Source organism: Sturnus vulgaris, chromosome 20, assembly GCF_052056855.1.
Source record: "Sturnus vulgaris isolate bStuVul1 chromosome 20, bStuVul1.hap1, whole genome shotgun sequence".
In the NCBI taxonomy this organism is placed as follows: Eukaryota; Metazoa; Chordata; class Aves; order Passeriformes; family Sturnidae; genus Sturnus; species Sturnus vulgaris.
Window position 1 is genome coordinate 3638049 of NC_142262.1, and position 24281 is coordinate 3662329.

Genomic DNA, 24281 nt, shown 5'->3' on the forward strand with positions numbered 1-24281 from the left:
TTTTTCTGGGGCATTTCTCTTCTCACTTGTGGCCAAATTAGATTTTTAGGTAACTTTGATGCCAGCAACTAGCTACCTGGAAAAAACGCATATTTTAACATAATTTTAAAGACAGCAATATATGTTATAGGAAATGACTAAAACCCCAAAATCTGTGGTGGTGGTGGTGAGGGAGATATGGTGGTGGTTTGTTACTATTTTATTTTGTTCTGAGAACTAATAAAAGGTCCCTTTGAACTGTTTAATGGGGAATGTTTTGGAATGAAAAGGTACTAACTGTTGCATGCAATTACAAATGATAAATAAGAATATAGTTCATAGGAGGAGAGCACATGAATGGAGAAAGTATTATATATGTACCAGAATTTTTATTAATTCTTATTGTGCCAACTGGGAGTAAATGTTCTTTGATATAATTATACTCTGGTGTAGTTTGAATCTATTCCAAAGAGCAGAGCTTTGCCTAAAACTTCTTTTATTTCTTCTACTAGGGAAAATGTTGGATTTCTTTAAAATGCTGTTTCACTTCAGCCTTCAGAAAATCACTAAATAAGAAGAAATTAGATTTTTCTGAGTTTCTGGAGAACCTTTAACTGCTTAGCCTTTTGTGTTTGTTAAAATGGGACTGTAGTGCAGCTTTTAAAGTTTTTGGGAAGTGGCATGTCATGGAAGGAGATTAGGAAATTAATTATTATTCTTTTATCCATAAAGGCAGAGGAACTAAGGTGGTACCTAACCTTTCTTAAGTCTTTGGGGAAAATGTTAATATAGAAGACACTCACTTAGCTAACATTAAACAATTTGTTTGATTATTTTTGAAGTATTTAAAGACAAGCTTGGGGACCTCAGGAGCAGCAACAAATTCCAGTAATTTTATCTGCAACAAAATTCCAGTAGTTTTGAAGGCTCCTTATTTACCGTTGCAATTTTACTTGACTTTCTGTCCTGGCCTTAGAATGACTCTTATTCGTCTCTTTGATAGGTTTATAATTTTCATTAAAAGTATAATCTCATTGACAAGACATTAAAATCTTGCCTAGGATTCTCTTTTTAAGTATCCCTAAGCATACTTAAGTGCTGATTATTTAACTTAAATTGTTCTGAACTTAAAAGCACTTGCACAAAAATGTTTGGGTTTTTTAGTGATGCTCAGAGAACTCCTGCTGGAAATGTTTAAGTTCTCATCCAGCTTAATGGTCTGACCTGGGTTGCTGTGTCAGGGGGATGTGCTGTGTGTTTATGTTATGATCCATAGTGGGTGGCACCATCAGTTTTGGCCATGATCTGGGATTGGCCTCTGCTCAACACTACAGTCTTTTAATAGTACTTGATATTGATATCAACTTTTTCATTCTGCCCTGAATTTAAAACAGTTTTTGTTGGGCTTTTTTTCCCCCTATTCCCCTCCACCTTTGTATCTCAAATCCAGTTGCATGAATTGGAAAGTGAAGCAAAACTTCCTTCTTGATCCTGATGGAAACTGAGCTTTAAAGCCTTATCTGCAGGCTGGGTAACTGGATCCCTGACAGGAAGGTTTCACAGGGCTATTGTTTGATAGTAATTACCAGCCCTGGCTCTGTAGTTCATTTAAAAGTAATGACTGGTGGATGTAAAAGGAACAATGGATGTTAACTATGGAATACATTAACTCATGGAGATGCCAAGGGAATTTAATTGATCATAATTAGAAATTTGAATGGGGATAGGAAAGAACGTTGAATTTTGCATTTTCTGTCCCTTTGGTTTTTTGTCTTCTATGGTATAGATCTGCTGAATGAGATGAAATCCATGTGACAGATAATGTCCCAGCAGCTGTGCTCTCTGCTTCAGGGAGGGCATTCTGGGCTAAATGGGAATTGGCTTTCTAGATTACTTCTGTAGCAAAGTAGTACTTTTCACTGATATTGTGCTTCATTCATTCAGGGACCTGAAATGAAGACTTCTTGTTCTTAACAGAAAATTTTGTCTGATCCTGAGAGCTCTGTTACTTATTTTAAATAACTACAAAGAATTGCAGCAGTTCTCCCACATTATCTCAGTGTTGGAAGGCAGATACTGGTTGAATCTCTAGTAAATCAAACAGAATCTAGAACTTCTGTGAGCATATGAGTTTCAGATCATATTGCCTTGTGCAGGTGTTCCCTGTCTGAGAAAGATTTAATGTGCTGCTGGCCTGCTTTGGAACGTGGCTGTAATGTGTTAATGGGGTCCTGTTCCTGTTAATATAAAATGTCACTCCACATGGAGGCTGCAGAGATTGTCTAAAACAAATATACTGCTTCTCCTTCCTGCCAAATGCAGGGTAGATTTAGGGTATGAAGTGTCTACCTGTTTTGAGTCTGACACTTGAAAATTACTGTCATGTAAGCCAAAATGATAAAAATACCCCATGAATCCTAAAGAACAATTGTGGTTTTTTCCCAGTCTGCCAAAGCAGGAGCAGCCTGTTGGACGAGTGAGGGCTACTGGGGAAAGCAGAGGCATAACCAGTGAGAAACATCTTTCCCTGTGAACAGCCGTGGTAATCTGTATGAAGTTGATTTGTAGCATTATCATTAATCAAATTAGTTGTTTCCTGAACAGCATTTAGGACTTGTTCTTCTGGTGCAACTGTCAGATACAGGTGAAAGTATTGCAGTGCTTTTTAATAACCTGTAAGGCTTTTCCTTTACTTAGGAGGAAAGGAATTTCTGTTTTGTGGGAAACACATTTTTTTGTCTGTGTTTAGTAGCAACAGAAGTACAAGTGTTGAACCTTGCTGCACATTTTTCTGGAAGGATTTTGCTAATATAGTACCATGCACCCTTTCCCCCTCATGAAGATGTTGCAATAAGTAATAGCAATGTGATTGGATTAGTTGGCTGCTGCAAAGCATGTGAATTTAGTTACCCAATCTGGCCTGTTTCTCCTACTGAATGATTATGACTAAGTGTGTTATATGCAACTTTGACCTTTAAAGTTAGTTCCTAGCTTGCTGCTTTGTTGTTTGAATCACTTTTTAAATTGTTAATGTGAAAATAATTGCTTTGCTGTATAAAGTTGGTGGGATAATTGTCTAAGGCTCTTGGATGGACTGTGTGTTTTCTCAGTGCTGTGAACAGGTGCTGTGTGAAGGGTGGGCTGTGTTTGTCCCCTGCAGGGGAAAGGAACAGTTGGGTGTTGATGCTGCTGGGCAGAAGGACACATTGCTGGGTGCTTGGCTCTTCTGTGAACTCCCAATTAGTCATTTCTGGAAAGAGCATAGTTACTGCAGTGACACTTAGAAGAGGTGTCATGGCCTAACCCACACCTGGCCTCTCCCTGGGTGTCCCCGTTTGTCACCAGGTGCGTCACAGCATGGTGGGGATGTGTTGTCACCCAGGCAAAAAAACATCCTCAGCTCCAGCACCGCTCTCCCTGCTCACAGGAGAGGGCTGGGTGAGGAATGCTGTCTGTCCCAGGCAGCTGCATTCCCTGTTTGCCTGGATCAGTGTCTCATGTTGTTGGAGCTTTAAAAGCAGTGCCTGTAGGTGAGGATTGTAAACTGCTCTTCTGTGGGGATGGGGATGCCTTGAGGTCAGAAGTGGAAATGGCAGCAGTTGATTGGCAGCGATCTCATTCCACCCTGCAACAGCATCTGAACTCCAAACCTTTGGGGAAAAGGAATTATTTTCTGAGCAGCCTTCTTCCCTTCCGGGTAGAAGTTCATGTTTTGAATAATTTGAAGCCTGAGGATGCAAGACTACTACTCTAGTAATAGTTTATTTATGAGCCTGCCACATAAATAAAACTGATACCATGGATCTTCAGAATCAATACCAGAAAAGCCAGAGAATGTTGAACAGTGTGACCTTCAAAAGAAGGACCAGTGAAAACCTGTGTTTCTGCAAGTACCAGTATAATCTAATTCTGCAAGTACCAATATCAAATCCAAACAATTAGTTTGGAATTGTGACACTTCAAATGGTGAGGCTGGAACATCAGGTCTTCAGAGAGCTGGGAGAGGAGCTGAGGACTAGGGGAAGGAAATGAGTGAGGAAAATGAGTAAGAAATGAGAAAATGAGGAAATGAGTAAGAAGTAAATCTGTAAAAATTATTTAAGGGGGAAAAATGTATGGTTCAAGAGCCTGATTAAATAGCTCTATCACAACCTAACACCTACTGAAAGAGCTGTCAAGGAAAAACTTCTCAGAATCTACTTTGGGAATAAAAAGCAAAATGATAGTCCAGATCCTCCATAATAAAACAGAGATTGTGTTCAGGAATGGATTGGAAGCATGTTCTTTTATATGACATAATTCGTGGTACAGTAACGTGCTTAAGGTAGGCAAATACTAGCTAATCAAGAATTTACTTCCTTTCTCTGTTGAGTTAATCATGATGTTAAGAAAATCGTGCTTGTTTGGTAAGCAGTAAAATCTCTTTTCAGTCCGTTTGGCGTGTGCAAGTTCATCTGTTTCAGGTCATTAGCACTGCATTAGCACAGCATGGCAACTGGTGTTTAAACACGAGCTAATTAATGTTCAGTGTAAACACAGTGTGCTAAAGAGCTATCCAAACCCATGAAGTTCTAGCTGATACAAAATGCCACAGTGAAAATGCTGTTTGGGGGAAGGGGAATTGCTAATCTTTTTCTCCTGCTTTCCTGGATTGCTGATGGAAGGTTAATGCTGAAGAGCAGAAGAGAAAGGGTCAAACTGATGCCAATAGCATTGTGTGCAAGGGGGATTTTGTTATTATATTTGTGGCATTTTTGTTTGTTTTTTCTTTCCTTAGTGTATAGTGTTGTGATGGCTCAGTGACCTGGAAAACGTGTAGGGTTTTTATACTTTGAAGTTTTGGTGTGTTAGTTTTGCAGTTTCACAACTCTGCCAAAATATTAAACGTGTGATAGCTGATGGCCCAGCACTATGGAAATTAGGTTGGATAAATATCTTGTCCAGTAGTATTTTTCCCCCTCTCCAAAATAAATTTGGGTGTGTTTCTCCAAAAGATGTGGCAATTTGCAATCTGAACTGTTGGAAATGGAACCATGTCTATGGTGGACAGCAGACAGAAGCATGGATTCTGTCTGCTGGTGATTGTGCAAATCCAACAGGGAAATGAGAGACCAAATTTCTTAGCAACCTTAGCACTCACCAAGTTATACATACAGGTGACTGTGTATGTAAACTTCAGGTAACTGGGAGTTCTTAATGTTTGGGTAAATATCTACTTGATCCACAGATGTAGTAAACCTTAAGAAATACAACAACCTGCTGAGCCCCAGCCAGGCTGGAGGCACTTCTCCATTACTGAAAGGATTCTCTGTTAATGCTGCTACTTGGATGGGTCAGATGGATTTTGGAGAGGACAGAAGAAAACTATTGCATGATAAAAGCTGAAGTCAGAAGTGATCTTTAGGAAGAGATTTTATCTCCTAAGCAGTTGTCAGAGCAAGGGTGAGATGTCAAGTGAAAGCTTGACCAGGGTGTGAATGGTTTTTTTAGGTCCCTTGAACCTGAACTGGCTCCTTGTCATATGCAGCAGAAATTAGACTTAAAAAAACCAGACCCTGAAAATGAAATTTCTGAAGGCTTTGTATGAAGCAGGTTAACATCCAGCTCCTTCCGTACAGCCTGCTTGGGAAGTTGACAAATAATGGAAGAAGCAAGGAATTGTCAACAATTTAGGAGCTATAAAATGGACAGCTATAGCATGTAGGAAGTTGTGGACAGACAGTCACTCTGAACTGTTTTAAAATGTTTAACTCAGCTTAGTTTAGTGACAGGTTAAAAAATGTTTACATGCACAGCTCTGCTAGGATACAGAAAGGGCTGCAGCCTTTAGTAGGATGATGGTGCTGAACAGGTGGCTGGCTTGCTGGATAATACAATCTGATATCCCAACTGTTTGTGAAGTGCAATTTCTTCACCACCACATAATCATTCTTCTGAACTGCTCTTTAGACGTCAGCAAAGGCCTCGCATTAATTCAGCTTGACAGTTTGATTACAGCATTTTAACAGCTTCTGAAAAATAATTCAGTTACTGAAGTGGTAAACTCGCTGTCCTGGCAGTGGAGATAAAGTGCTGCCTCCCAGCTGGAGAGGCAGAGCTAATCCTGTAATTCCTGGTCCATCTCTGTGTATGGTCACCAGTGCCTTGGTTTAAATCCATGCTATTTCCTCTCCATATAAATATATGTTAAATTCACTTTCATGGGTCAATAAAATGCTTAAATAATGTGCTCCCCACACAACAACCTTTACATATATCTGACCTTGCTTTGAGTTTCACATTTGCTTTATTTGTAAGGTATAAAGCATTAAGTGTTGCATGTAGAAGAGACTGAGAGTTAGGAGTGAAAAATTTCAGTGTGTTGGGGTGGGATGAGGCTCTGGAAGTCAGAGGTATAACTGGTAGGGGAAAAAAAAAAGGTGATGCTTCAGAGATGAACTGTAATTTCAGGGCACTTGAAAATTATTTTAACAGCCAGGTGTGTGTCAATACTGCCATTTTGTGGTATGCAGAAATATGTTAAGTAGCACACAGTGACCTAGATCTGTAATTTTGAGCATAGGCATCTCCTGCTTCTTGTTTTTTTGTTAGTGTAAGTTGGTTTGGGATTTTTTCCTATGTAAAATTGTGTTTGGTTTAATGCTTGAAAATAAGAGTATTTGAAGGGAGGAAAAATGCATTTAATGTTGTGTTATGTTTTCTTCCCAGACTCTGACACATCTCTGGAACCTGCAATGACAAGTCGGAACAGTAGCCATGCAGAGAAAACCGGTGAAATGTCCTCAAAGCAGTCAACACCAAAAGTGCAGGTCCAACGATCTGTGTCCCGAGAAACCATCACTATTCATTTCTCTGCATTTGGGAAGGAGGAAGAAGAGGAGGAAGAGGAGTTTAAAGAGTTTCTTGATGAGGAACTAGATGACCAAAGCATTGTAACAGCACTTGAAGCCAAGGAAGACCTCTGCTTTGAGCATACCGGCCATGACCTTTTTGGTCCAGCTACCTCGCTTAACATGGCCAACTCTGCATCACCACTGTCCTCATCACCTGCAGTTCTGCCAACTGCAGAAACTGTAAAGCTCTTGGACTCTCCTTCCCCATCCCAAATACTCAGTGCAGTGCCACCAGTCCTGTCTCCGTCGTCCCACTCATGTCACACATTTGGCACATCAGGTGCGGCAGCACCACCTGTGGAACAGAAATCCAGTCTGTCTTCCCCATCCTCATCCCCTTCCAGATCAGTTGCCTGCTCTAGTGGATCATCTGCAGTTTCTAGTTCAAAGCCTTTTAAGGGCTTAGTCAAGTCCTTTTCAACAGAAGTGGAACCAAAAGAACCCACCCCACCGCTGCGACATAGACAGTTAATGAAAACCTTGGTGAAATCTCTGTCTACAGACACTTCTAAACAGGAGTCTGAAGCTGTGTCTTATAGGCCCGACTCAAAACTGAATTTGCATCTGTTCAAACAGTTCACTCAACCTCGAGCTACAGGTGGTGATTCTAAAACTGCCCCCTCCTCTCCATTAACATCCCCCTCCGACACTCGTTCCTTTTTTAAAGTACCTGAAATGGAAGCTAAAATCGAAGATACAAAAAGACGCCTTTCTGAGGTCATCTATGAGCCTCTTCAGCTGCTCAGTAAAATAATGGGTGATGAAAGTAGTAGCCACAGGCCCAAAGCCTTATCTTCAAGTGCTTCAGAACTCTCAAACCTTTCCAGTTTGAATGGCCATTTGGAAAGCAATAACAACTACAGCATTAAGGAAGAGGAGTGTGATTCTGAAGGGGACTTCTCTGGGAGTGACTTAAATCTGACTAAGAGTGATCAGTCAAGAGGGGCAGAAGAACTTGCAAAAGAGATGGAGACCAAAAGCTCTCAGTCTGCAAGCACAAAGGACATGGGGTCAAAACCTTCACTCGTACTTGAAAAATGTTCATTGTCAGCACTGGTGAGCAGGGAGGATGAGGAGTTTTGTGAACTGTATTCTGAAGACTTTCTCTTGCTAGAGGAGGAAAGCAAAACTGATAAACCTGCTGAAACTGTGGTTGATTCCCAGATGACTGAGGAAACTGTTACTATGCTCAGTAGTGAAGATGAAAATAATCTGGATGTGCAACAGCCCAAAATACCAGTGAAAACTTTATACTTACTAGTACTATTAGTCTATGCTTACCTTATTATCCCTCTCCCTGGCTATTTAAGTGGACTTTTACTTGGAATGGCCCTTGGATTTATGGTAGCTGTCTGTGTGATTTGGCTTCTTACTCCACGTACTCATGAGTATCTCAAATTCCATAAAAGCATGAAAAAGCAATGGAATACAGGAGCTCTAGACATCAAAGAACCTGAAATACTGAAGGTGAGGTCATGGCATTTTGTGTGTGTGTCTGCATTATTTTGGGTAGAAGGAGCAAGCTAGATTTATCCTGAGTGTGTAAATGAGCTGAAATGTCCCCATTTGTAAATAGTTTTTAGGGTCAACTCACTTTGGCAAGGGCACAAATGGTTTGGTATCCAAGAATATATAAGACTTCAGTGTCTTTAGGAATTAGTAGAAAATGGAATTTCTTCAAAAGTAAAAGGGCAAATGGCTTTGCTGATGGATTTGGAACGATCCAGCTGAACTACTGAGAGCATGTGGTGTCAAAGTTTCGTGTGTAAAATAACATTCATGCTTGAGGCTGCATCTTGGGAGATGTATTTTGTTTCTGGGATATTTTTCTGTCTAGGCAGTAATTTTTCTGCTCTGGTCTGTTCATAAGCAGAGACAAAAGCATTGTAGAGCATAGAGAGTTGGAGAGCATATGGGTCCTCCTCAAAAATAAGCTGATTGAAATGGGAGTAGGAATTACAGTTCAGCAAAATGTGTCTGAGAGCTGGGTTTTAAATGAAAGTTTGTCCTTCCTGCTCTCTGCCCTCCACTTGTTGAGATATTGCAAGTTGCTGTCACTTTGTGTGTCACTTTGCTGCCTGTCCAGCTGTGATCCATCCAACCCCTCTGTTCCTTTAGTGCTTCTGGTCCCTGTCCTGCCTTCCTAATCTCCATCTGTGATGAATTAAAGTAATATTTTCCCAATTGCAGAATTCTGAGCAAGAAAACATCTACTGGTTTCTGATGTGCAGCAGAAGCATTTCTGAGTGCTGGTGGTGTAACCTTAACTTGATATCACATGCTTATCACAGTATTTGTGGAGGCATAAATTGAGCTTTTTGAAGGTGCATCTCCAATTGTAACAGCACAAAGGTTTCATGAATTTAAATTCAGATGGGTATATACTGTACAATGTATAATGTATTGATGGCTAATTCCATGTGTCTTTAAGTAACTGAAAAGTTAGAGAAACAGAATATAAAACTCTACTTTTGTTGCATGAAGGTGGCAGTTGCATGTCTAGCCCTTATTCTACCTTGGTGTTCCCTTTTTTGTGAATGATACTAGTTGTGGTTATTATTTGCTGTAGTGAATTCAGACTGAACACTCCTTTCTGCCCAACTGAATTACCTGCTGCTCCCATGTACAAATTGTTCCAAACTTTCAGTTCAGTCCTTGTTATTTGGAGCCAAGACCCTTCCTCGATAACTGAGAGCCAGTAAAGATCCTGATATTCATTATTAGCAGGTGTCTCTGAGATGTCAGCTTTTAGTCAGGAACCTTTAAATTATATTTTAATGCTTTTATTGAGGAGTTACATCTTATGAAAACAGCTGTAGGCAAGAAATGAACAGTGTAGAGAAGTCTGTATAAATGGAGATGAATGGTTTTTATGACCTGATATATTTCTTGTGCTTATAACACACAAGTAATTGTCTTGAGTATGTAAATGCTCCAGGAGTTATAAAACCAACTCAGTGGCCATGGTGTAGTGTAACATAATATAATATGATTTAGCAGATTGCAAGTTATTATTCCCACTTCATACAACTATTTTCTATTTGCATCTGTCAAAATGAGTACTGGACAGCTTAAATCTTCTGAAAAGGCAGCTAAAGACTTAATCTGTAACAAAACTCAGGGGAATATAGGAAAATCAAACTTGATGTTCTCTTCAGAACTTGTTGGTCTGATATTCTGGCCTGGACTGCTCTCATGCAAATGATAAATGCTCTGAGTAAGATCCCTTCATATGGGTCTCAAGGAGTTGAAATCCTGCCAAGCTGCTGTCCAGCTATTTCTGTACAAGCATGCGTGCATTCTCCCTCATGTAAACATTGTTTGAGAAGTCTGCATTTCCCAGGTTTTGAAAACTAGTGCAAAATTCCCCTTGGCAATTGCTGAAAAACTTGAGCAGGTTATTGTCTCCCACAAAAGTGTTTCTTGGCAGTGGGAGAAAATAAATGACTGTGTTGGTGTGTTTCTATAGGTGCCTGTCAGTCAGTGTACTTCAGTCAAATGTCCTTGGTACTGGGGGAAAACATCCCCCAACCAGAAAATGCACAAAATCCCTGCATCTTCATTGCATGTTTTTGTATCTGCCTATTCTCCTAGTTTTCAGTTCTCTGGCTTCCTTATATTTTTATTTTTTTTTCTCTGCCCACATTTTTTCCTTCTTTAATCCATTAGTGTTTTCTAACTTCCTTCTTGCCCTTTCAACTGTGCATTCTCTTGTGTTGTGCTGGCTGATACGAAAGGTTTTAAGTAACAGCTAAAATGGAAATGAAAAATTTACCTTTTCCATTAGAAAGAACTTACAGGAAAACACAGTGGCAGTGCCTGCTGGAGAAGTGGAGGTTTTGAGCCACAGCTGTACAGAAAGTGGAGGCTTTTTATCAGCATGCCATTCCTGAGTACTATCCAAGGGATTTCATGTTTGATAGTGGCCTCTGGCAGACAAGTGTTTTTTCCAGTTAAGGTGATGCTTGCTTCTCCTATCTCAGACCCTTTTTATCTCTCTGTATTCCCTGTGAATGAAGCTCAAAAAATGCATTCTCTTTTTCTCTCATGGCTTTTAAGCAGTTAATATCACTAGGAAGCTTTAGAGACAGTTTTAATCGAGGTTTGGGCTTGTATTGTGAAAGTGGCTGATTCTTTTATTTATGTAGTTGAAAGTATCATAAGTAATGATTTTAATTTACTTTTACCCACAGATCTGGTCTGTGCCCCCAGCCCTCTGGGTGCTTCATAAGGATCTTCTCCAATTCTCCCCACCCTCCCCTCTCAGGTTATGCTGTAACACATCTGAGACAAGTAAATAAGTAACACTAAAAAGGCTTGACTGTGCAGTTCTTACATGAATTATTCTATTGAACTGCACTTTGAATAAAAAACTGGGAGCTCAGAGTCAGGCAAGAGAAAAATCAAATTGGGGGGGAAGATTTTGAACCAGTTTTTGTAGGTGGCCATGTCCCACAGAGCTGAGTGTTGCCAGGGCTGGAGCAGTGGCAGCAGCTGTGGATTGTGGCTGTGCCCTGAGCTGGGAAAGCCGCGGTGCTGCCCAGCCCTGCAGTGCTCCCTGCTCTGGGGGGTTCCCAGCCTCATGGCCACGCACGTTCTGCTTTCAGCTGGGAGTGTGGAGCCACTGCTGACCTTCCTGAATGGAGATCACAGGATCAGTGTCAATGGGCAGCAGCTGCACAGTGCCATATGACTGTGCTCATTGTCCTCCCACAATTACTAAATTTCTTATTTTAACAACTTTGCTAGAACAGAGAAAACCTATCCTACAGTCACTCCTCTCCTACACAAGGAAATCCATTGTTGCTTCAGTAGTTTGGGGAGAATTTATCTGTTGCTAGCACATTAAAGTAACACAACTTCTCTGTTTGGGTGCATTGCAAAACAGTTTCTATGGGCTGTGAATCTTTTGTTCCAATTTGGTTTTGCAAAAAGAGAGGCAGAGGTATTTCTGCTGAAATTGTTTTTAAAGTGCAGGAACTTCGGAACGACTTTATGTGCTTCTTGGATAACCTTCTCTAGGTGAAACAATTTCCAGAACTGAAGGTCACTGAGATGAGCAGGCAGGTGGTGTTGTTACCTCCTTTAGAGCTGTTAGATAAAATTCCTGCAGCTGCCACACATTTTCAGATTCATTAATAGAGTGAAGATTCATCATTTAGTGAAGCATTAACATTTTACTGTCAGCCATGCAGTTTATCTCTAACAAAATAACTTGACTATCAAGTGCGAAGAAGAAACTTCATCCTTAGAAATTAGAAAACTAAAATTTTGTCCCCAAGGAGGGTTGTCTCTTTCATCCTGACTGTCTGAAAATAAAATCTCAAATACTTAAACCTAAACTTGGTACTTCAGTTGCTGATAACCTGGTGGTTGTGCTGTGTTTGCTCTTCTGTTGGGTTATGGGTGAGCAGGAGAGGCACTACAGGGTGTGAGAATCGTGTGTTTGGCAGATTGTACAGCTAATCCATTTGTTTGAACTGGAAAGCCTGGGCACATGGTAGGGATCAGAAAAGCAGGAGGGATTTTTGCTTCTTAATTTGGCACAGGGAAGTCAAGATTTCGATGACTGAATCACTCCTTGTTTTCATCACAGTTCCATCTCTAGCCCCCCGTGAAAGGAATGTCAGGTGCAGTCTGACCTTCCTTCCTGGCTACCCATATGTGCCCATAAGTTTCCAACCTTTCTACTGCAGATAGATAGCTTATTAGACTTAGAGAAATGGCTCCTGTGACCAAACTTCCTATAGTGCCCCACTCTCCAGCCCTTCCACTCTGTGCCAGCTGCTGCAGTGTTGGCTGAACGGCCTTCCAGGAGAAGGCAAGAAACTTCTGAGGCAGCAAATTCCCATCTGTATGTTTGCCTGGCTGCAGGCTCCAGACTTTGTCTGAGCTAGAAATAGCTTGGAGATGTGATGAGGGGCAGGTGGGAGTTGCTCCAGAGATCTCAGGGCCATATGGATATTCCAGTTCCTGCATACGGTGGCTTTGGGCAGCTCACGTGATGTTCTTGTGCTTCACTAAGTCCAGCTGGAGTTCCTAGCTGAAAATTAATTGCTGTCTGCTCAAAGATGTCTTGGCTAAATAATTTCTAGGAAGGAGATAGGATGTGCCTCAAACCTACATCAGCCCTGCTGTGCAGAATTTGATGGCTTATAGAAAACTCTTCCTCATGCATTGTATTTCCTACATGGGAGTAGTGTATAACCCACTGTAAGAAAAAAACAACCATAAAGCTTCTTCAAAGAGTATGTCCTGGTATAGGCATTTCTATTAATAAAAGACATAATCTGCTTTGGAGCTGAGCAAAGATGAATGACTTAATCTTTCCTGAACATAAAAGAAATGCTAATTTATCTAGTTTTTTCAGGGTTTGTAGTAAAAAAAGAGCTAGATGTTGGAGTAAGCAAAACAGATACCACTGTTACTATGGCACCTAAGAAAGTGTGTGCTGTCTACTGTGGGAAATTACATGGTACTGAAACTGAAGAAAATTAGCATAAAAGTAAATTTTGCATTTCTGTGTGTGGGTGGAAACTTCTTTAATAAGTTGAAATCTTACAGTAGTTTTTGGGTTGTTTTGTGTAAGGTAGTTACAACTTTCTGTTTTGAGAAATACTGGGGTGCTCACTGAGCTCTCCCCACTTCCCAGACTGCAGGTGTTTGTAAAGGTTCCATTTGACTTTCTGCTCCCCTTCACTTTCTGTTGACATTGATGAATATTGAGTATGATGAATTTAAGGTTCTGATGTGCAGATAAAAACAATGATCGAAGAATGTTGTCTGGCAGGTTAAGAGAAGGAAAACTTCTCCTTGAATGAGTATTCTGCCTACCTTCTACCTCATTTATCATCTCTATTTCTGTAAGCAGAAGAGGAGGAGAAACCCCTCCCGTGGTCAGAGTCAGCACTCAAAGACTTGTTACAGCAGGACTGGCTGGTTTGTTTTGTCTTTTACAGCACAGAAATTAATTGAATTTAATCCACATGTATGACTCCTGTGCTGTAGCTGGGCAGTTACACAACATGTTAAATGATCTCAAACAGTTATGGTGCATGAAAGCAAACTCCATTGTGGTTTTCCTGAGTCCTTAATTGTGGTGATGACAATGTCAGTGCTGTTCTGTGGGCAGACAGGCTGTTTGCTCTGCCTGGGCTCCGGGTCATTGAAGTGTCCGAGTGTGCTGGGAGCAGAGGAGCTGCTGTGCTGCTCAGCCCTCCCTCCCCATGGCTCTTCCTGGCATCCTGCATCTGCAGATCCCACCGTGGTCCTGGGGATGAGGTGGGAGCACCCTGTGCTACATAAACAAAGTGACTGTGAGTCAGAAAAAACACCCCATGTGCTTGAGATCTCATCCATGTCTCTGTTGGTTTGGTGCATTTAGAGCATTTATTGCCTCGTTCTGTTTGTGCACTAAGTGAAACGACTTTGGCAAAAGCTTGGATAATAATTTAAAGTTTTTTAGGTATATGTACTTTGTTTTCTAGCAGCTTAAAAGCCTGTTAACAGTGTCGTCTTCTCTAGGGATGGATGAATGAAATTTATAATTATGATCCAGAAACATACCATGCTACATTGACTCACTCTGTCTATGTGCGACTTGAAGGCAGTACCCTACGACTTTCAAAACCCAATAAAAATATTTCTAGAAGAGCTGTGTACAATGAGCCAAAGCCTGAAGTCACATATGTCAGTCAAAAAATTTATGAACTAACAGACAGCAAGGTGAGTATCTTACTTATATCTGATTTTAACAAAGAATACTTTGCAAATTCTTTTTAAGTTTGAAGTTTTTTTCATTCCTCTATTTTCACATTCTGTCATTATTTAAACAAAACTGTTGTCATGACTAACTTTCAAAAGATTGTGCTGGGGAGGAAGATTGAGCAGGATTTGGAAGAAAGTACATATTTGCACAGTAAGGGAAAGGCATGATTTTTCTGTGGCAGTTGAGAGCAGAGTTAACTCACGAGAGCTCTGAGATTTGTTCCCAATGCATGAGATGACTGTGGGGCTGTTCTGAAGGTTACACCAAAATGCCTCTTCTTTGGTGGTTGTCTCTACCCCAAGGTAGCTGAGACAACATTTGCCTTTCACTCCAAGAGGGAATGCACCTCATATGTGAATGTGAAAGAGGAGAGTCTGGAATGTGACCTGCTCTAGGTACCCCCAGTCCAGGGAAGGAGATGGGGATTTTTGCAGCTGGAAGAGTGTATCAACAATAATGCCAGGACAGTTTTCCTACGTGTTGTTTGCCTCCCTCAAATATGTCAGGAGTTGCCACGTGAAGTTGATTCCATTGGCATTGTTTTAAATAATACATCAATACCTAATTATTAAGGGAATGGATTTTTTTAATGTACTGCATCAGTCGAGGGCCTTGGCAGTACAGCTGTAGGAGGAAACCACGCTTCACTTGACTGGAAGTGAGAGGGAGAGAGGGACCAAGGCAACAGTGAGGAAAACCTCCCTTTCCTCTGAGACTCTGTGGGAAAGGAGCATGCTGTCAGCTCTGCCTTCCATTAAAGGAAGATAGTGAAAAGGATAAAGCAAAAACTTAGATTCCTGCCTTTTGCAGATTTGTTTTCCCACCATGAAGACAAGCAAAGCTGTCGTGTCCTGCAGGAGCATTTGACTGATGGTGGTGCCCCATGGTATCTTAGAAAAATTTCCAGTACTTCCCCCCAGCCAGCCCCAGTTGATGACAGAAGTGCCAAGTGCCCTGACTGTAATTAACAAATGATGCCTGTTCCTCAAGGTGTTTGCCCACAGTTTTTGGAGAACACTGTTGAGTTTAGACCCCACATAAGAATTTTTAACTCTTTTTTTAAACCACTCTTCTAATTACTAGCATTGTCTTAATTTGATATAAATATACTGAATTTAGGATATAATTATCTGCAAATCAATCTTATGGCTTGACTCTTATGTATTTGATGTGGCTGTCACCAAGTTCAAATGCTCAATTTAGTAAGGTGGGCATGAAAAGTTATGTTCAAAACTCAGTTTGGACTCTGATTATTGTATCTTATCTATTTATCTCCCCATGGTCCCAGAAATACAATTCTTGATTTTTCAGTTTTTTCTGCAGATCCATGAGAATAGGATCATTTAAATGAAAACAGAGTTTCTAATCCACGTGGTATAATCTGCTTAAATGTCTTTTTTTTAATTCCAAGGTTTGGCTCACCAAAGACTTAGTGATAGCAGTGGTTGGACATCCACCAGCAATTTTGAGTCAGTTAAACTGACAGATCCAGTGTGGGATCTTTCTCTCTTGCATTCCTGTGTTCTTTACTTGAGTATAGAAACATAGAGGATACAAGTGAAAAATCAATTCACTTAACCCTTTCATGTATCCTTCAGATTTCCCTGGTTCCCAAGAGCCTGGCACGGAAACGAATTTGGAATAAGAAATACCCTATTTGCATTGAACTTGGCAAACAGGATGACTTCATGGCCAAGGCCCAGACTGAGAAGGAAACTGCAGAGGAAAAGTTACCAGCTGAAAAAGTGGACTCAAACAATGAGGAATCCAAGAAACCTCAGGATGGAGTGAAGTACACTTGCCAAAAGGATCAGGTGCTTTATCTCTTTGGAAGGACGGGTAGGGAGAAGGAGGAGTGGTTCAGAAGGTTCCTTCTCGCTTCAAAGCTCAAGTCTGAAGTGAAGAAGCTCCCCAGTTTGTGTGGGAGCAAGCCAGGTACTCAGATTTTGTATTCTTGTAGAAGTTAAAGGAACAAAGCAAAGTTACATTATGGTGGTGCCACAGTGATCTTTACAAGCAAAAAATAATAATACCAAAGATACTTCTGTCCTTTCCTTGGCCTCTTATTGCCACCTTACCTTCCACTTTTTTCCTTCTTGACTCCGTGCTTTCAAATATTATTAGTATTTTTAGACTATTTTATTTGAATACACAGTTTTTCAGTGGCTGCAATAACTCTTGTCATATTTGTAAAGATTAATTATTCAGTCTCTTCTTTTTCTGTATGTTGGAACTGATGTCAACATTTGCAATATTAGACTCAGTTCTCTCATTACCAGTTTTTCCTCCTCCATCCTTCCTTCCACTTTAGTCTCCTGTAAAGGATAGAACTTTCTCATGGGTTAGTGTCACAAGAAAGCACATTTCTCTGTTCCTGCACTAATACATATATGAATAGATGTATATATCTGAACCAACAAACATTAGACAATAGTATTGATCAGTTGTTTGGAATATAAATTTAAACCTATCCTCTGATACAGTTTTAAATCTGAATGACTCATGCTTTTCTGTCTTTATTCTCTGAGAAGCTTTTTAAAAATTAGTTAACATTATTGTTTCTGGCACATAACTTCTTGAAATGCAATGCAAAATTAATAGCTAATTAAAATTCTAATGGTTACATACTTTTGACAGTCCTTCTAATTGTAACAGCCTATAATTAGAGTAGGAAAAAAATACTTTAGTCATAGGTGCATTTCAATCACCTGACTTTTATTTTAGGCATTCCTCAGCAGGGCTGTTGGGAATTCTGCCATGTGTTGCACATACGTGAGTGTCCATATTTAAATTTGCTATTGATCAGCTGACTCCTCCAGTCCTACACCCTGCTGAGTGCTGAATCATAGCAATTCCTGGCTAATTTGGGTTTAGGACCTCCTAAACACACAGCAGTAGATTTTACTTTTAGCCTTTAAAATAAGAAAGCACCACGCTGGTCTTTTTTCAGGAGGAATATCTGTGGAATAAATGTCTTCCTTTAAAGTTTGATGATACACTGTGGTATTTGGCTGTTAGATTTATTCTCTGTTGAACAGGTATTATTCCTTTGAATTTTAGGGGTGCTGCCAGCACACAGTAAAGCTGATAGTCAGTCTGGAGTTCTCACACACAGCCGGAGCAGCAGCAAGGGGAGTACAGAAGAAATCACATCCCAGCCAAAGCATAAGGACCTGGCTGGCAACGTGAGGCAGAAAATGCTTCTGGACTACAATATTTATATGGCAAAATGTATTCCACAAGAAAAGAAAAGCCCTTCAGGTAGTCCAGTCCTCAGTGCAGACAGCAGCCCTACAGCTGTGAAAAAGGTAATATTTGTGCTCCATAGGAATAATGAAGTGTCTATAGCTCTTATTCATCCTTTGGCCTCCTGGACTGCATTTGAGTCACTGTCAGTAAACAGAACCTTAATACTAAGTACAACACTCATAATAAACACATCTTTCATGTTAAGCATGACCACTGTTTGTTTAAAATATGTAGTTCATATCATGCATCTTTGTTTCCAGACTTTCATACAATACCCAGAAAAGGGAATAGGAGGCCATAGTGTAATGTATGAATAAACACATCCTGTGTTCCACCAGGAGAACATATTCTAGCCCCCAGTCACTCCTGAAGCTGTGATGGATTTGCTGCTGGATCTGGCACGTGTCAGAAGTCATTCTATAAATAGATGAGCAGTGCTGGCAGGGAACCTGCGTCACAGCAGAGGCTCCTCACCCAGCCGTCCTGGCAGAGCCAGGCTGCAGCCCTTGCAAGCAGAAGCTGCCAAGAGATGATGTTCAGAGTGCAGCATCTACCTGCCTGTCTTAGAAAGCACTGCCTTTCTGCTAGCTCCAGGAGTTCTGCCTGGAATAATGTAGGGTGGTGAATTCTTCTGCCATTGCGGGCACTTAATGTGTTGTGTTTCTTTCATGGAAACTTCCTGTTATTTCATGGTAGCATGTGTACACACCCAAAATTATTTCAGCTGCTTTGGCTTCTGTGTATGTAGTCAGTGATGCAGCATCTGAATGTATAATATTTCCAGGTGTTTCAAAATGGTTCTCAAGGAAACCAAGACAGAATTCTCTTGCACTGTAAACAGAACCTTTAATGCAGCAGAGGGAACAATATTGTTTCCTGAATCTTACATGCAAACTCTGGAAGAAGGAGTGTGATTCTCTGTGCTGTGTTTATCGTCTATTTATGGTGTTTCTGAACTGGATTTAAAGATGTATGGTTGGGTCTTGCTTTCCAATTTTTTTATGAAACAAAGAGTGGAGTACCTGTTCTTCCAGATCTGACTGGCAAGAGAGAATATCTCTTACTTGCAAACACATTTATAAGTCTGCCCACTCTGGTTTTATCTGCTTTTTCTGCCAGAGGTTAAATTACATACAACTTTCTCATTTCATTGCCAGAGGTCAATCTATATCTGTGTGGTCTCATTCCCTCTGCTGCATGTCAGGATGATGACAGGCTCGTGGCAGCCTGGCTGATGCGTTTGTAAAGTGCTCCCTGTGCTGAACATTTGGTGTTCTGGGCTGACCTAGGCTCTTAACACTGAACTTCCCGTATCAATCAGGCCTTTTCTACCCTTATTTTATAAAATTTATAGAGCTGAATAACCTGTTTTATGTTTTCAGTTGCCAGATGCCAGCGTGGAAGCTGAAGAAGAACAGGAGGCCTGGGTGAATGCTCTGCTTGGAAGAATATTTTGGGATTTTTTAGGAGAGAAGTATTGGTCTGATCTAGTGTCAAAGAAGATCCAAATGAAACTTAGCAAAATAAAGGTACCTGATCTGGACACTTACACTCCTTGTGAAGGAAGTGAAACACATAGTCTTTGAGTTTTAAAATAGTACAAGAAAGACTTATTTCACACTTACATGTAAAAGACAGTAAATGTGCTCCAGAATGGCAGTTCAGTTTCTGATGGATCTCAGCCTGTCAACTTTGCTACTTCTGTTTAAAATGAGCTGCAGCTGGATTAGCTATTTGTATCTGTCAAGTTTTTATGTAAAAATTCAAGTATTATTCTATTTACATCAGGGATGAATAGAACTGCATATAAATGAGGAAATCTGCTTTTAAGGTGGAGGACATCAGGGAACCACAACTGTAATGTGTTCCTGTTAACTTCAGATACAAACTACTTGCAGGTGGTCAGAGGGAGCAATAGTTATGGAAAAAGCTCTGTAGGGTGACAGGACACAGCTTCCATCAGCTGCACCATCTCAAGGGTGAAGGGAGGAGTGATGCTTTTGAGTGACTTCTCAGTCTTCCCCTTGCCTTCTGTAACCCTTCTGAACAGCAGCACTTCATCACAGGCCTTCAGCTCCTGATGTTTGAGAGGAATTTGCCTGTTCCTAAAAGCAAAGGAAGTTTTTTGTCTTGCTGAGGAAAGCTCAGGAATTTAGCTGCCAGCACCAGCTGTGAGATAGTGCTGCCTTTGCTTTGGGAAATAACCAGTAGCCTGATTCTGCCTGTCTGCTTCCACAATTGTGACAGCAGGGTACCCAGACATCTCACTGGTAACTTCTTAAGTGTGAGGACTGGGAATGGGGACTGGATGTATTTTTGATGTGTTAAAGCAGTGTCTATTCACAGAGATATGTTTTCTGTCAATTAGAAATACTTAAGTGAATAGATACCTAAATCATGAAGTTGTGCCTCTGTTTTACTAAAACTATGATACAGATTTAAAAGGTAATTTTCTATGAAAGAATTTGTCAAAGATGAAAGAAGCTGAGACACTGATAAAACATCAATGATAAAATGTATGACTGTGGTTAAAATGAAAAGAAGTCTTTGATTTTTATTCACAGTGAAATAGGATTTACACTTCATTCTTGAGCTTTTTACATACTTTGACTAAAAAGCATGCTGGTGGTTTAAGGTCAGCATCTAAACTTCAACATAATTTTAAAAACAAGTTCAGATGTCTAATCTCTCCCTAAAAAGTTTTGAAACTGGCAACTGTGAAATGTTAGAATAGTAAGAAATTTGTGTAATTATATTTATGTTCTTTCAGTGGTCACATTTCAGCTCAGTCCATTTCTTAGGTTTAATGAGCTTTCTTCTCTCAGGAAACTGATGTTTAGTTCCATAATATGTATTTGATTTTTTTATATGCTTTTCTTTTAGCTGCCCTACTTCATGAATGAGCTGACTCTGACTGAGCTTGACATGGGGATAGCAGTGCCCAAGATCCTTCAAGCCTTCAAACCCTCTGTTGATCACAGAGGTAAAAAAAAAACAACCTAAAAAACCTGCTGGTATTGCCTTTGTGTCGTTGATGTGTTTATCTTTTGTATGTTTTAGGTACATGTAATAGGAGCTTTTTCTGAGATACTCAGGGGTCTTTATCTCAGGCTCGGTGTAAATGTAGTGTAAATGTAATTGTGATCATGTCTTTCCACAGGAAATAATTACTGAACTAAACTGAAATTTGCATGCAGCAGAGATGCAGACACTTACCTGATACTGCCCTGGACTGCAGAGGGCAATGCCCATCTCCTTGAGACAGATCTGATTCTGTACCATGGGAGAAAACAAGTTTGGCTCTCCAAGAGAAGCTGCCCTGTTCTGAAAACAGGGATTCAGAAAATATAATTGTAATAACTTGGAAAACAAGGATACAGCGGTGTTGTGAAAATAAACTTAAAAATACAGGATCATTTTATGTCCTTAATATTAAATACAGCTTTTTTAAAAAGCTGGATGACTTTCATACTGCTGCTTTATAAGTTAGAGCTGTTTGTTTTCTATTCCCTCTGGCTTGCATGTGGTCACGTATTTGAGGATACTCGTGTCACTTAAGTAGTCTTGCAAAAAGGAGAAACTTGGAGAAATGCTTTTTAGCTTCAAAAGCATTTGTTCTACATGTTGAGGAGAGCTAGATGCCATCTAAGATAATCAGAGCAGTCTTCAATTTCAAATTGCATCAGAGTTTCTCCACTCAACGTGGAGAAATTTCTAATTGGTCCAAAGGGAAATATTTCCTTGGAAGACTTGGCATATTGTCACCTGACTTTTGCAAGAATACCAGATGCATGGGCTTTAGGAGGAGATTAATAAACTTTAATAATAAAAACTTTGTGCCACTCAAATCGCTGATTGAAAGCATGAGGATAGTAAGTGCTAACCTTTCCCTCATAAAACTGAACAAAACAGACCTTGGGGAAATACTAAAATCCTCTTGGACATACATTAGTTAATGCTGCCTGTTGTATCCAAATGCTATTGCTTGCCCTTATCTACTTGAGACTTGCAACTCTTTGGGGAAAAGCCTTATCTGTAAAACACTGGGTACTTTGCTCTCAACTTTTCCAAAGAATATTTTCCACTGAGCTTTATAAACAAAGCGTGTTTGAAAAGAGCAAACTGTTTGGTTGTCATGAGGAATAAAATCTGCCTTTTTAAGAGAAATAAGAGTTGAATAGATAGAATAAGCTGGAATGCAGTTAGTATTTGGGGAACTAAGGCATATTGCTGCTTCTTGTCTTGTGCTTCCTGTGTGACAGCAGGTTCTCCAAAGTATTTAGGAATCCTCCAGTGTTCTCCATTAAGTGGTTGCAGCATTGGTAGAAGTTTTACTTGGAGTTACAGAATAAAGGAAAGCTTTTTAAAATCATTACATGTATGATGCTTGTGAAGTGTTTTTATTTCTTTTTAATCAAGCATTCTTCTCAGGGTCCTTGCCAGTGTGTTTTCCTTTTCCTTGATTTAAACATTTTTTGAATTCCTTTCTCTGTTCTCATAACTTCATTTGTAACCAAGGACTGTAGTTCTAAGTCGTGAGATGGGATTTAGGAGTCACTGAACACTTGGCTTCAATTAATTGCTGAAACACCAATGAGATCAATTAGTTCCTTCAATTTCTTGTTCAGTTAAACTGTGACAAGCAAACATTTATGGTAGGATTTCTAATCCTTTTAACTTCTCCCATACTGTTGAATGACATGGGAACTCTTAGGGTTTTCAAGAGCTTGCAGTGAGTAATTACTGGAATAACTTGTTGTCTTACTATACTTAAAAGGACATAAACAAGGGGATGATAATTGGAAAAGCTTGTTTTCATGAGAATAAATGTATTTCTTGCTAAGTTGACCTGTGGGTAAACAACTGGTTTATTGGGGAATGTGGGGGAACAAAACCCTAGAGCTTCAGGGCAGTATCCAGAATGAATGGTTCTAAGTTTTTGGGGTTTTTTTGTAAGTGTTTGAGGCAAATACTTGAGGTAGCCTTTTGTGAGGCTTTAAAGTACCATTACTAATTGTGATGGGCTTTGTTTCATCCATACTTTTTTTTTTTTTTACCAGTGCTTGATTACAAAGAAAATACTTTTTTTTTTTATTATATGCCCTCTCTAATTAACTAAATTTGTTAACAGGCGATGTTAGGGAAAAACCTTGTTTCTGTTAATATAGTCCTGCTTGGATGACAGCACATGCTGTGGCTTTTACTGTAATTCTGTCAAGGCTAGGGAACAAGAAAATGGAATAAATTTTACCATCTACCCAATTCTTCACTCCCTTCCCTCCCTTTTTCCCTCTGGAAAAAGTGTATGAACATTTTCTGTTCAGAAGGAATTTTCCCTCTCAGTAATGGCATCCTTTGCTTAATTTGATCTACTGTTAAAATTATATTGATGATTAAATTCTGCTGACTCTTTGATTATCCAAAAAGTCTGTTAAGGTGTTTTCATGTTTTTTATGATCTTACTGATACTTTCCTACTGTAAAGAGAAAAAAATCTTTAAAAGCTTGTGTTTGAGTTCTTGTGTTAGGTTTTAGAAGCATTAGAAAAAAAATGTGCTGGAAAAGAATTGTTTGGCTTAGTAAAGCACCAGCTTGCCTTCATCCTGCTTTCAGCATGTAACCTCACAGGGTGCCAGTGACCAGGCCTTTGGGAGCTGCCTGTATTTCTGTTACCACAAGTGGGTGGGATTATGATAAGGATATGTTTTTGCAGAAAAGGAAACAATGGTTCTTTAACTGATAAAGTGTGACTTTCCTAGAACAATAAAACACAAAGGAGTAGTTACCATTTGTCCTGGTTTCAGTTTTTTTCACCTTTAATTGCTTTCAAATAAGTAAATAAAAGTGGAATGGGCCAGTGGTTAATGTGCCAGGTACTGGTGAGGGAATGTTTTGTGCAGCTGCAATATCTGGAAAAGGAAGATATATGATCTGTGTTCAGTGGCATCTGTTTTTTAACCTCTGGATGACAAACACCTATAGCTTTGGTGCAGGTTGTCACTTAAAAGGCTGAAGCTAATCTTAAAGTATTCCCAAGACAATTCTTCTGAAGATTACAAAAAGCAAATAATTTGCACAGACAGTTGAATTTAACGTAGTACTGCACATCTAGAATTGTCTAAGTAATGATTTTGTTTACACTGAATCATAAAAGAATGCCTGTAACTCAGTTACTGAGGGAACCTTGTGATTGATCTTCAGTACACCACTGGGAAAACAAGAGGCAGCAGGTTGTGGTGTGAGAGAAGCAATATTGCTCTGGGATTTCAAGTTGTGCTTCACTTGGACAGCGTCAGTGATGTAGAGGAGTGTCCCCATTACTGCTTGGCTTGGAGCAATGCTGTAAATAGTTTTGAACTGAATCCCTGGTGGTGCTCTATTTCCTTTATCTCA

The 24281-nt window shown here is 39.9% G+C and overlaps 1 protein-coding gene across 2 annotated transcripts in view; it reads left to right on the forward strand.

The window, feature by feature from the left end:
• Window positions 1-24281, forward strand: part of TEX2 (testis expressed 2) — a 45235-nt gene that overhangs the window by 11618 nt on the left and 9336 nt on the right. For both annotated transcript variants that reach the window (XM_088176749.1, XM_088176750.1), the window contains exons 2-7: window positions 6688-8339; window positions 14397-14597; window positions 16239-16575; window positions 17701-17948; window positions 19272-19418; window positions 20773-20872. In XM_088176749.1, the coding sequence (XP_088032875.1) occupies window positions 6714-8339; window positions 14397-14597; window positions 16239-16575; window positions 17701-17948; window positions 19272-19418; window positions 20773-20872 (2659 nt within the window). In that variant the 5' untranslated portion in view covers window positions 6688-6713. The remainder of the gene's footprint in view (window positions 1-6687; window positions 8340-14396; window positions 14598-16238; window positions 16576-17700; window positions 17949-19271; window positions 19419-20772; window positions 20873-24281) is intronic.